Source organism: Danio rerio, chromosome 15 (genome assembly GCF_052040795.2).
Source record: "Danio rerio strain M-AB ecotype USA chromosome 15, GRCz13ab, whole genome shotgun sequence".
Lineage (NCBI taxonomy): Eukaryota > Metazoa > Chordata > Actinopteri > Cypriniformes > Danionidae > Danio > Danio rerio.
Window position 1 is genome coordinate 40791879 of NC_141035.1, and position 12797 is coordinate 40804675.

Sequence of the window (12797 nt, forward strand, 5' to 3'; positions counted from 1 at the left end):
TATATATATATATATATATATATATATATATATATATATATATATATATATATATATATATATATATATATATTTTTTTTTTTTTTTTTTTTTTTTTTTTCTTTTGGAAAAAGTCTTTTAAATCTTTTTTTTAAAAGTTTGGCTATAGAACATAACACTTTTGTCCAATGATTGTCTGGCTAACTGAACCAGCCAAGTTAATTGATCAAGTTAGGCATTTAAATGGCACTTTAAGCAGTAACTAGTATCTTCCAAAGCAACCCATACATGTTTTATACTATTATCATGGCAAAGACAACATTTATTAGTTATTAAAACTATTAAAAAAAATACATGGAAAAATATCTAAACAGCATTATTTATTAGCAGATGTAGAAATATTTTTAAAGCAATTAAAGTTTCACCTGAGGGCTAATAATTTATTTTAATGTGTGTGTTAATACACAGTACTCAGCAGTCAACATCAAAAGTGTATCAAACCAGTTTTTAAAAATTGCACCACAACAAGAATAAGAGTGCTGTTCAATAGTTGTAGGACAGCTTTGATGAAAGGTTTTGATCTACGCAGCTGAAATAAAACACTTACTAATCATTTTTAGATTATCAATGACAAGTTTATCAAATCTACTCTTTATTTAGTAAATCAAATCAATGGGCAAATCAAATTAAGAGATTGTCAGTCAGTTTCAAATAAGTTTATTTTCAGCTCTAGTATTTATATTCTTAATCTTAAATTCAGTACAAACCATAAGTGCAAATTTGGCCAGCCTCAGACTTTCCCATTTTAATAATATAATTATATATAATAATTATATAACTATATAATTATAGTATGATATATAACCAGCACTCTAACATATATACAGTAAACATTTTTATATACGTCATAATGTTTGGCTGTTTTTTAATCTACTTTTTAGAGAATAACTGGGTAATAAAAGTTCATAATAAATTAGTAAAGGCAATCAATATCACACATTTCAAGTCTGCTGCTCTGAATAAGTGGTATAAAGCGATATGCTACAATGAACAAGTTCACCTTCATCCCCCAAAAAGGGCTATGAAAGGACGTGAGGCAAAGATTATTGGAAAAATAAAAGTTACTTTAAGAACAGCAGTGACTTTTTGTTGTCTAGTGTATATTTTTAGTTACCCCTGTTACTCAAAGTTAGGAAATATGTTGAAAAAGAAAAATACATCTTTACATTTTTACATTGACTTAACATATTACATGTTCTCCTTCTTTTGTCCCTCAGGTGTTCTACTGTATGGTGCTCTTGGATGGGATGTGAGAATGCCGAGAGACATTCACGGTCTTCGTGGTTCCTGTCTGGTTATTCCATGTTCTTTCAGATACACATTATACCCACCTAAAAACCCACGTAGGATTGTGTGGTATCAGTGGGACTCTATGCATTATCCTTTAGTCTATGATCCATGGTATCCAAATGATGTCATTTACAAGTTCAGAAGAAAAACATATTTAAATGTAAGTTCACATGGGGATTGCACTCTGCGGATTGATAAACTGGCTCACTCTCACCATGGAGAAAAAATATACCCATGGATCGACCCTGAAAATGTTGGAAAGAGCACTTACAGGTTTTTTGACGTTACCACTACAGTCTTTGTTGATGGTATGTAAATATTATTGTATACTGGACAATATATGTGATTGTTCAACTATAGTAAAATATTATGTCATGATTAAAAAAGACACAATAAAATCTTTTCACAGTAAAAGGTTTATGTTCAAAATGGAGACTAAATTTGGTTGTACTGTACGTTTCACATTAGCATGACTTCTCTTGTCTTTATTCTGATGTCATACATCAATGAAAACTGATCTCTTAAAAATGTAGTTGGTTAGCAATGCAACTCAATTATTTTAAAGTGTCTATTTAGGGACCAGTGTTTATTTAAAAGCTAAATTACATGATTAACATTTATATTTAGTCACTTTGCAGATGTTTTTTTTTTTTTTTTTAAGGCATTTACAATAGATCCTTTTTACAAGAAGTTATGACCCACTTAATGGTCATCATAATCTTAAATCCTGGAAAGTTTTTATATTTAGATTTTTTTTAAAAATAAAAACATATAAACATTTATAAAATAACAAATTACCACCTATGCAAGGTCTTTATAATGCAGAGTCTAAGGACCAGGCAGTAAATTTGATGTTGTTCTCTCTTCTGGCTGCCGTTATCAGTCTTGCATAATTTTTTTCTTTTTTCTGAAAGTCTTGATAACACCATCCAGAATTTATTATTATTATTATTATTATTACTTCAACAAATGGGATTGTAAAAAAAAAAAAATATATATATATATATATATATATATATATATATATATATATATATATATATATATATATATATATATATATATATATATATATATATATATATTTGTTGTACTCTCCAATTCTCTCTCTGCGCTGTAAGTCTGCCCAACCATGACAACTTCTGCTACCGAGCAACCCGTAACTATGAAAAGGGTCCATTGAGGAGAAATTCAACAAATCAACATGAGGAGGAAATACACAAAGGCATTGCTAAAAGAACTGATCGTGTTCGGAGAATTAAGTGCTAGAGTAAAGACATTTTTGAGAAAGAGAGGGAAAGAGAGAAGAGTGGGGAGTGTTTGTATACTTGGTTTGTCCACTTATCTGAGTTTTGTGGGGGGTGAGAGAGTAGAAAAGGTCCTAGTTTTATTCACAAGGGTTCTGGTAATCTGGAAGAGATGATATGCTATTGATATACTAGTTTTAATGTTTCTGTGAATTACAGACGATCCAAAGCAGCCCAGCATTGAAATTCATGGAGGTGACACAATGGGTCAACAGATCACAGTAGTATGTTCAACAATCCACACATGTCCGTACAAAAAACCAACAATCACTCTGAATGGCGTTGATGAAAAAGGCCAAATAAATGATGAACATATTAGAAATGGCTTGTGGAAAACATCTCTGACACACACAGGTGTTGTAAAGACAGAAACCCTCAATTTTCAGTGTTCAGTAACACATTATGGGGACAGGACAGTGAGATCTACAAAGTCTAAAATTGCCAAATGTGAGTGTAAACAAATATGATCTGTTCTGTGCACTATTATTTGCACGCTCACTGTAAATGTTGCAGACTAACCTGTTTCAAGATTTCTTTTCACTTTCAGGTGTTCATCAAAAAATAATAATTGAGCCTGCAGTGGGAGATGTCACTGAGCACGTCCAGCAGATCTTCACCTGTACCGTCTACCATTCCTGTCAGAATGAAAAACCAACCATCACATGGAACTACAGGGACATGCAGATCTCAGAAGAGACAAAAACACTTTCTGGTTTAAATCGGGCCACCTATTCCAAAATAACCTTTGTTGGTACTATCAAAGACCATGGAAAGAGATTGATTTGCACTGCAAGGTTTTCTGGAGGAAGCACTGAAGCTTCTGTCATTATACGAGTACAGCGTGAGTAATTTGTTAGCATCTTGTCTGATGTGTGTGATCTCTCCATATTTGATCTCTCTAAATATTCACCATTCAAAATACTACATTTTGGTTGAAGCATTATTTCATCTTATAAACCAATGCACTTATCAAATACAATTTTTTTTTTTATTTAAGATCGATATTCAATTACTTTTATTTTGAATAACAAGCAGAACTTATTAAATTTTTTTCATACGTTTTTATTTTATTTATTTATTTTAATTATTGACTACACCATTCATATTTTCCATCGTTTATTCCACAGGTGTTCTGCTCTTTGATGCTTTAGGATGGGAAGTGAAAATCCCGCAAGACATTCACGGCCTCAAAGGTTCCTGTCTGGTGATTCCATGTTCTTTCAGCTACAAATCAAAACCACCCCAAAACCCAACTAGAGTCGTGTGGTATCAGCGGTCTTCTAGAGGGCATCCTTTAGTTTATGATTCTCGGCATGCAAATAATGTCATCACGAAGTTCAGAGGAAAAACTGAATTATATGGAAACTCAAACTCAAATTGTAGTCTCCTGATCAAAAACCTGGAACAGTCCCACCATAATGAGAAATTATACACAAGGATTGACCCTGAAAATATTGCGTGGACCAACTACGAACATGATGATATCACCTCTACAATCCTTGTAGACGGTATGTAAATACTATTAGAATAATACTCTTTCACTCTAACGTCTGTAAATGTCCAACTGCAAAGATTGTATCATTAACAACATCAGACTTATTATAATGCTTGTCTGAAATTGTTTTAAATTTAGTTTAAATAATATTTTGCCCTAAATGTATATTTATTTTTACATATCTTTGCATTATCAAAATAATGTCATAGAAAAAAATATTTGTAAAGTTCTGAGAAAATAAAACACATATTTTAAAGTGTTCAACTTTTATTTTTTACCTTTCTGTCAATAGAAAGTTCACAGCAGCCCATAATGGATATTTCTGGAGGTGAAAGGATGGGCGACGCTATCACTGTAATATGTTCAGCTTTCCACACGTGTCCACACAGCAAACCAAGTATCACTCTGAACGGTGTTGAAGGATCTGATGAAATAAAGCATGAGTCCTTTAAAGATGGTCAGTGGAAAATCACTCTGACACGAAAAGCTGTTGTAAAGGCAGAAAGCTCAAGCATTGAGTGCTCAGTAACATATCATGGTGGTGTAAAAGCAACAGCTACAATGACCAAAATTGCCAAATGTGAGTGTTAACAAGTATGAACAGCTGCATGATCTATTAGCTATAATGTTTGAAAGCCATGTTGACCAGGTGTCAATTCACTTTCAGGTGTTCATCAAAAAATAACGATTGAGCCTGCAATAGCAGATGTCACTGAGGGCGTTGAACAAATCTTCAACTGTACCGTCTACCATTCCTGTCAGAAGGAGAATCCAACCATCACATGGAACTACGAGAACATGCAGGTCTCAGAGGGGAGAAAAACACTTTCAGGTTTAGATCGAATCACCTATTCCAATATAACCTTTCTGGGTGCGAAAGAAGACAATGGGAAGGAGCTGACGTGCACTGTACAAATGTCTGGAGGAAACAGGGAAAAATCTGTTGTTTTACGTGTAAAAGGTGAGTTATTTGTTAGTGACATATTTTGGCTTATACTCAGGATAAAAGCACAAAGCTGTGTCATTTTGTGCATTATTTACTCCTAAATGATTCAGATTAGTACTGTAAAATGATGTTGCACCTTGCAAAATTAGCCATAGTTTTACTCCACTAACAATACTTTAGTTTAACAATGACATTAAGAAATTAAGTCGACTTATTCATTTTTACAAATTTAAGTGGCTTAAACATAAAACAAATGTGTGCCCAAAAAATGAGCCAACAGCTCATTGTATATAAGTAGTTTGAAAAAACAGCAAATTTCATTATTTTAGTGTGATTTCATCACTTCAGCTACAGTAAAACTTTATCATGTTCCTAGGAGCCATATTGTGTTATCATTATTTTCAACATTTACATAATTGCGTATTTTTTAGCCTAAAGCTTCATTTCCCTCATGCTGTCAAAAACATTTTGTTTCTCCTACAGAGTACCAAAAACCAGATCCAATCCTGAATGAAAGTATGTGCATTTTTTCAATGTTGTCATGGTCGTTTTTCTCTGCACTCCTCCACCTTTTGGATGTAAATTAATATAATTATTAGCCAAATGTCATGTCATAAGGTTGATTAATCCATTATATTGTGTCATTTGTAATTTTAGCTTACTTCCAATACATGGCAGACGTGATACCCAAGATCACTGCTCTTCCTCGTTCCTGTGTGGTGATACCGTGCAGTTTTACTGCTGAAGATGAACATCTCACTCGACTTCGTGTTCGTTGGGTCAACAAAAAGGGTGGCTACATGTATCACACTGACCCGGTGGACGTCTTGGACAACTTTAAAGGCCGCACAAAACTCCTCGGAGACCCGGATGAGCAGAACTGTACTCTGGAGATGGACGATGTACGAACTCATGACAACGGGCCGTTTTGCTTTCAAGCTGAAAAAAAAGAGGAGAAATACAGCTTCAACAACAGCTGTGTGTTCATTATAATGCGAAGTGAGAAAATATGATCTCTCACTAAAGTTCAGTTTCTAATGTATTTAATGCAAGTCTTTACAAAACTGATTTAATGTCTTTATTGTGTCTTGAAGAAACTCCGGACACACCTGTGATATCACCCCTCCCTAACGACATCAAACCCGGGACAGCAGTCACTGTTAAATGTTCAGTCAAACACACATGCTCCTCTCACCCTCCTGAAATCATATGGAGTGTCTCAACAGTTCGAGAAACTATCAGCCACAATCCCATGGGTGGAGGCGTCTGGGAAACAGTGTCCACTGTGAACTTTATTCTCACCGGATATGAAGAGGAAGATAAAATTGTCTGCAACGCCAAATTTTGGGGTGGTAAAACACAGAGCAACAGTTCTGCCCCCCTGAGTGTTAAGAGTGAGTAAAGAGCTTTAGGAGATCTTTGGCTGTATGAATCTGTCCTTTGTTATAGGACAGCTATAGTAAAATAGAAACTGCACATCTTCATGCTGTGATTAATAATTATTTTAAATAATCATAGGAATTCAAGCGGTTGGATCTGGGCCTTATATCATTGCTTCTTCACTTGTGTTCATCCTCATTTGCATACTTGCTGGAGTCTTCATTTACAGGAGGCGACAAAGGTACCTGACTTCTTTTTTTTTTGGCTTAAACTCATGCTTCAAAATTTTTTAATCGCTGTGTCGCTGTGCCAAATATTGTAATATTTAAACATACCATATATCAATTGAAGCATTATTTATCCAGCTTTCATATGAAGTTTAAACCTCAATTTCAAAAAAATGGTTGTCTAGTTTTAATTGGTTTATCAGTATATCCCCAATTTAGGGTTTTATTTGCAATAAAGCTCTTTGTGAATGTTTGGTATTTGAAACTGTTCCCTTGTAGCGCATTAATTGCAGTGTGAGAAATGAGGAAGTATGTATTTAGGTCTTTGATTCTGTCATCATTAGTGTGTTCTGATCAACATTTACAAAAGCCAAGTGTGTTTTGAGTTTGTTATGAGTGAATATCAATCTTACACTTTTTGACATATTGCTAAGGAGGGCTCAGTTTAATTATCTTGTAATTTCTGTTTGTATTACCTACCACTGGACAACTTTTGACTTTTACGTTGTCATTATTGATTCTAGACAGCCTTGTGAGGACATAACAAGATCTGAGCCAAGGTATGTTTGACATCTTTATGTAATTCAGAGCTGAAGTCTGGTTTTTAATACTCAAGCAATCTCTGTTTTGTAGGAGATCAGTTTGGAACAGATTTTCAAGGTTGGAGTTTACTTTAATGAATTTATCATTTGATTTTGATTTTTGTTCTTGAGTCTAAATTTAACATTTGTCCTCCAGTCGTTTTAGCATGCCTGATGGAAGAGCAGCTTGGTTTAATAGTGGAAACAGGAGTGATATCAGGCAAGTTCAACAATGAATTGATAAAGCTGTGGTTCCCCTTCGGGGGGAACTTCAGCACTATAAGTGGATTTGATTTGTAAAATCCACGCATTGGGAGGATTCGGATCAGAAGCCGCTTGTCTGGAGAGTATTGAACGGGCCAATGAATGAAATTAATTGGCAGCGTAAGCTTGCGCAGGTGTGCGACATCTGCAATTATCTCAGCATATAAGCACACCTGAAGCCAGCAGACGCCATCCTTTTCGCTTCAGATCCTTTCTGAGTGAGTCGATGAGGGTTCCTCTTGCTGATCAGCACTTTAGAGCGAACGAGTGTGTCTCCCGGTCCAGAGTGGGTCTTCGCGGTGGCAGACGGTCGAGCTGGGTTACTCCCTTGCCTGCGGTTCTTTGGGTCCGGTCCTCCAGAGCGGTGCGTATAGTTGCAACTTTCCTAAAAGAGCAACACAGTCGTGCAGCACGTCCTTTTCAGGATGGCGCTCCGACTGTGCGTTTCTGGATGCGGGGGTTTCCTGGCTCCGGATGATGGACACGATCACTGCATTGCATGTTTGGGGGTCCAGCATGTTAATGCGGTGCTCGCGGGCGGTTCATGTCGTCATTGCGATGCCATGACCGTTGCACAGCTAAGATCGCGGCTAACTTTCGCAAGAGAGCGAGCCACCCCAGTTGCCTCCTGTTCTAAAAAAGCAGCGGGCGCTCGGGCAGATCTGAGGGTTTCAGCGGGAGATAATCCACCGCCCACGGGCTCGCGGACCTCTCGCTCCTCACGGCGCTCCATCCAAGCTTCGGGTGGTGAGAGTGATCCGTCTAACCAGATGGTAGCTCTCACACTCGCTGACACCGGAGATCAGATGTCCTCCGCGGCATCGGAGGGTGGGCTTTCACTGTCCGACGAAGATCCAGACCCGCTCGCCCCCTCCGGGCAGGTGAGCGCTGTCAAATCGGATCCTGAAGCAGACATGTTAGCCGTGCTTTCCCGGGCTGCTTCGGCCGTGGGGTTGGAGATGGTTTATCCCCCAGCTCCGCGGCCGGACCGACTAGATGGGTGCTACGTAGAGGACCAGAAGGCGAAGCCTTCGAAGCCTCTCGTCCCCTTCTTCCCGGAAGTGCACAGTAGGCTCACGCAGTCTTGGAGGGCACCTTTCTCTGCCCGTGCTGCGTGTGCCTCCGCCCTCACCGCCCTTGACGGCGGAGCTGCCAGGGGGTATGAGGCGATCCCGTCAGTGGAGCGCGCTATCGCGGTCAATCTTTGTCCGCGCGGCGCCTCTACTTGGCGGGGTTTGCCCCGCCTCCCGTCCAAAGCCTGTAGGTTGTCTGCCTCCCTCGGAGCCAGAGCTTATAAGGCTGCGGGCCAGGCTGCTTCTGCTTTGCACGCGATGGCCACCTACCAGCGCTACCAAGCGCAGGCGCTGGCTGAGCTGCACGAGGGCGGGTCCAACCCAAGCTTATTACATGAGCTGCGCACCGCGACCGACTATGCTCTTCGGACTACTAAGTCCGCCGCGTGTGCGCTGGGGAGGACGATGTCCACACTTGTGGTTCAGGAACGCCACCTCTGGCTAAACCTGGCCGATATGCGCGACGTTGACAAAGTTCGCTTTCTTGACTCGCCCATATCCCAGGCTGGCCTGTTCGGCGACACCGTCGGTGAATTCACCCAGGAATTCAAGGCGGTGAAAGAGCAGTCGGATGCGATGGGCAATGTCATCTATCGGCGTGGCCGTAAGCCCGCTCCGCCCGCCGAGCCATCCACCTCCGCTGTTCCTCGCCGAGGGCGCCCGCCAACGAGTGCTGCCCCGCCCCCGCCTGCGGCTCCGGCCAAGTGGGCGAGGCGTTCACCTCGAAAGCAGGCAGCCCCTCCTGCCCAGGGCGCCGTTAAGTCCGGTAAACGGACCGCGAAGCGTCCCTGAGACAGGCCATCCGGAGAAGAGGAAACTTGCTCTTTCCCCGCTGGAGGGCGGGGCCCCGATAACAACGGTACTTTTCAGTGCCACCAAAACATCAGTAAAAGAGCACTTTTTCCCTTCCCCGGATGTGACTGCACGAGTTCTGCCAGTCCGGGACGCGCTGCCTTCCGGCTCGCAGACTCTACGTGCTTCGCCAGTGGCTCACGAGCGCTGGGGGGACGGTCTCCCTTCCCTCAGCCCTCCAGCCCCCTCTCCGGAGTCAGGGTGTGGAGCCAGAGCGAATCGCTCTCCTCCAGCTCTTCCGCGGGACCCTCGTGCTTCCCGGATCAGCACACCCACTCCGCGCTGCCCCACCGCTGGTACGTCAGCGATTGTAGCGATGACTCCATTAGCGAGGGCTCTGCCTGCCTGGTTAGCGCGGGCCAGCCCCTCGCGGTGGCTCATACGCACAATCAGACTCGGTTACGCGATTCAGTTCGCGAAACGGCCCCCCAAGTTTACGGGCGTGTATTTCTCCAGGGTCAACCCCCTGTCCGTCCCTGTCTTGCGAGAGGAGATTGCTGCCCTCCTGGCGAAGGGTGCAATCGAGCCGGTTCCTCCAGCCGAGATGGAGAGTGGGTTTTACAGCCCATACTTCATCGTACCCAAAAAGAGCGGTGGGTCACGGCCAATCCTAGATCTGCGCGTTTTGAACCGCTGTCTGCACAGGCTGCCGTTCAGAATGCTCACGCAGAGGCGCATTCTCCAATGCGTTCGTCCTCGGGATTGGTTTGCAGCCATAGACCTGAAGGACGCGTATTTCCATGTCTCCATTCTTCCACGCCACCGCCAATTTCTGCGGTTTGCGTTCGAGGGTCGAGCGTGGCAGTACAAGGTCCTCCCCTTCGGGCTCTCTCTGTCTCCGCGGGTCTTCACCAAACTCGCGGAGGGTGCCCTAGCGCCCCTTCGGCTCGCGGGCATTCGCATACTCAATTATCTCGACGACTGGCTGATTTTAGCCCACTCGCGGGAGCAATTGATTATGCACAGGGACAAGGTGCTTCGGCATCTCCGCCTACTGGGGCTTCAGGTCAACCGAGAAAAGAGCAAACTCGCCCCCGTGCAGAGGATTTCTTTTCTCGGGATGGAGCTGGACTCGATCACCATGGTAGCGCACCTCTCCGAGGAACGCGCTCGCCTGTTGCTGAACTGTCTGAGGGAGCTCGACAGCAAACTAGTGGTCCCACTGAAGTTCTTTCAGAGGCTCCTGGGGCATATGGCATCCGCAGCCGCCGTCACGCCGCTCGGGTTGCTCCATATGAGACCACTTCAGCACTGGCTTCACGATCGGGTCCCCAGACGCGCATGGCACGCGGGCACACACCGGGTCTCGGTTACTGCGCTGTGTCGCCGCGCCCTCAGCCCTTGGAACGACCCCTCGTTCCTACAGGCCGGTGTGCCTCTAGGACAGGCGTCCAGCCATGTTGTTGTTTCAACAGACGCTTCCAACACGGGTTGGGGGGCCGTGTGTCGCGGGCATGCGGCTGCGGGCCTCTGGAAGGGTGCCCAGCTGCATTGGCATATCAATCGCCTAGAGCTGTTGGCAGTGTTCCTCGCTCTCCACCGCTTTTTACCGGTGCTGGAGCGGCAACACGTGCTGGTCAGGACGGACAGTACGGCGGCGGCGGCGTATATCAACCGCATGGGGGGTATGCGCTCTCGCCGCATGTCTCAGCTCGCCCGCCGTCTGCTCCTCTGGAGTCACCCGCGGCTCCACGAGGCGCGCCTACGCCCTGAAGTGGAGTCTATTCACTGAATGGTGCGTCTCTCGCAGAGAAGACCCCCGAAATTGCCAGATTAGTGTTGTGCTCTCTTTCCTTCAAGAGAAGTTGGACAGCAGGCTGTCGCCCTCCACTCTCAAGGTTTACGTGGCCGCCATCTCCGCTTATCATAGCGCGGTAGCTGGCGGCACCGTGGGAAAGCATAACCTGGTCATCCAGTTCCTTAGGGGTGCTAGGCGAATTAATCCATATCGCCCCCCTCTCATGCCCTCTTGGGATCTCGCCCTCGTTCTCACGAGTCTGCGATCCGATCCCTTTGAGCCACTCAAATCAGTATCTCTAAGATTTCTGTCCCTGAAGACAGCTCTGCTGGTTGCGTTGGCCTCCATCAAGAGGGTCGGGGACCTGGAGGCATTTTCGGTCAGTGACTCGTGCCTGGAATTCGGGCCGGATTACTCTCACGTCATCCTGAGACCCTGCCCCGGTTATGTGCCCAAGGTTCCTACCACCCCCTTTAGAGATCAGGTAGTGAACCTGCAAGCGCTGCCCCCGGAGGAGGCAGACCCAGCCCTTTCTTTACTTTGTCCAGTTCGCGCTCTGCGCATTTATGTGGACCGTACTCAGAATTTTAGATCATCTGAGCAGCTCTTTGTCTGTTATGGCGGTCGGCAGCAGGGAAGTGCCGTATCAAAACAAAGATTATCCCACTGGATTGTGGATGCCATTTCACTCGCTTATTCGAGTCGAGGTCAGCCGTGTCCCCCGGGAGTTCGTGCACACTCCACTCGGAGCGTTGCATCCTCTTGGGCGCGTGCACACGGCGCCTCTCTAACAGACATCTGTAGAGCTGCGGGCTGGGCGACACCCAACACATTTGCAAGGTTTTACAATCTGCGAGTGGAGCCGGTTTCCTCAAGGGTATTAGGTAACCCTTTGGTGATTGAGGAGACAACTCGGTAGGGTGTTGAAACACGCTTGCTGCGCCATTCTCCCTAACACGGAGGTACGTGCGCCTTTTCTATCTGTCAGTAAAGTTCCCCGTCAGGTGAGCCCTGCAGGTTCCTCCGTGGCCCCCAGCACTGACTCAGCGGAGGAGTCACTTGCTGGCCCACTACGTTGTAGGTCTGCCCGCTGGTCAGCCCGCGTTTTGGGTATAGGTGCCTGCTATGCGTGATCCCCACTAGGCGATCCCATATGCTTATTCCGCCACGGTTAAGTCCCCCCCCTGGGCGGACCCGTGTCTTCCCTCTCCGCTAACCACTCTTTTGCTATGCGTACTCCCCCTTTTTAGGGCTAGTCCATATGTAAATTCTGCCATCTATCCCCCCCCTTGGGTAACGGATGGCCTCCGCAGCGTCCTCCCTATCGGGATTGCACGCTTCCCAACGTACTGTCGTATTTCCTAGAATTATCTAGATGCTCACGACTTCCCAAAAAATATATCTAAATCCGTAAAACTTCTGTTGAAGTAGGATAAATTAGGGCCAGGGACACGTTGGAGGACCGCGCCCCCCATGATGTGGGTGCGTCACGCTTGCTTGACTATCTCCTCATCGGGGGTGTTGGTAAGGTGCAGTCATTATGGCGCTTTCAATGGGCTCCCAATGCGTGGATTTTACAAATCAAATCCACTTATAGTGCTGAAG

The 12797-nt window shown here is 44.1% G+C and overlaps 1 protein-coding gene and 1 long non-coding RNA gene across 5 annotated transcripts in view; both read left to right on the forward strand.

Moving 5' to 3' along the window:
• LOC147840680 (uncharacterized) overlaps window positions 1–12797 on the forward strand; it is a 146506-nt gene that overhangs the window by 45811 nt on the left and 87898 nt on the right. The window lies entirely within an intron of this gene.
• The window catches only part of si:dkey-238d18.10, a 36444-nt gene that overhangs the window by 17285 nt on the left and 6362 nt on the right, over window positions 1–12797 (forward strand). The window contains exons 2-15 of one of the 4 annotated variants that reach the window (XR_015508739.1): window positions 1257–1333; window positions 1428–1637; window positions 2796–3083; window positions 3184–3477; window positions 3764–4144; window positions 4424–4711; window positions 4799–5092; window positions 5561–5593; window positions 5735–6076; window positions 6172–6471; window positions 6596–6698; window positions 7209–7244; window positions 7318–7344; window positions 7423–7485. Coding sequence is in view for 3 of the 4 variants with exons in the window: in XM_087283199.1 (XP_087139325.1) it covers window positions 1257–1637; window positions 2796–3083; window positions 3184–3477; window positions 3764–4144; window positions 4424–4711; window positions 4799–5092; window positions 5561–5593; window positions 5735–6076; window positions 6172–6471; window positions 6596–6698; window positions 7209–7244; window positions 7318–7344; window positions 7423–7485 (2830 nt within the window). In the remaining variant the exon portion in view is untranslated. 4 annotated transcript variants of the gene reach the window in all.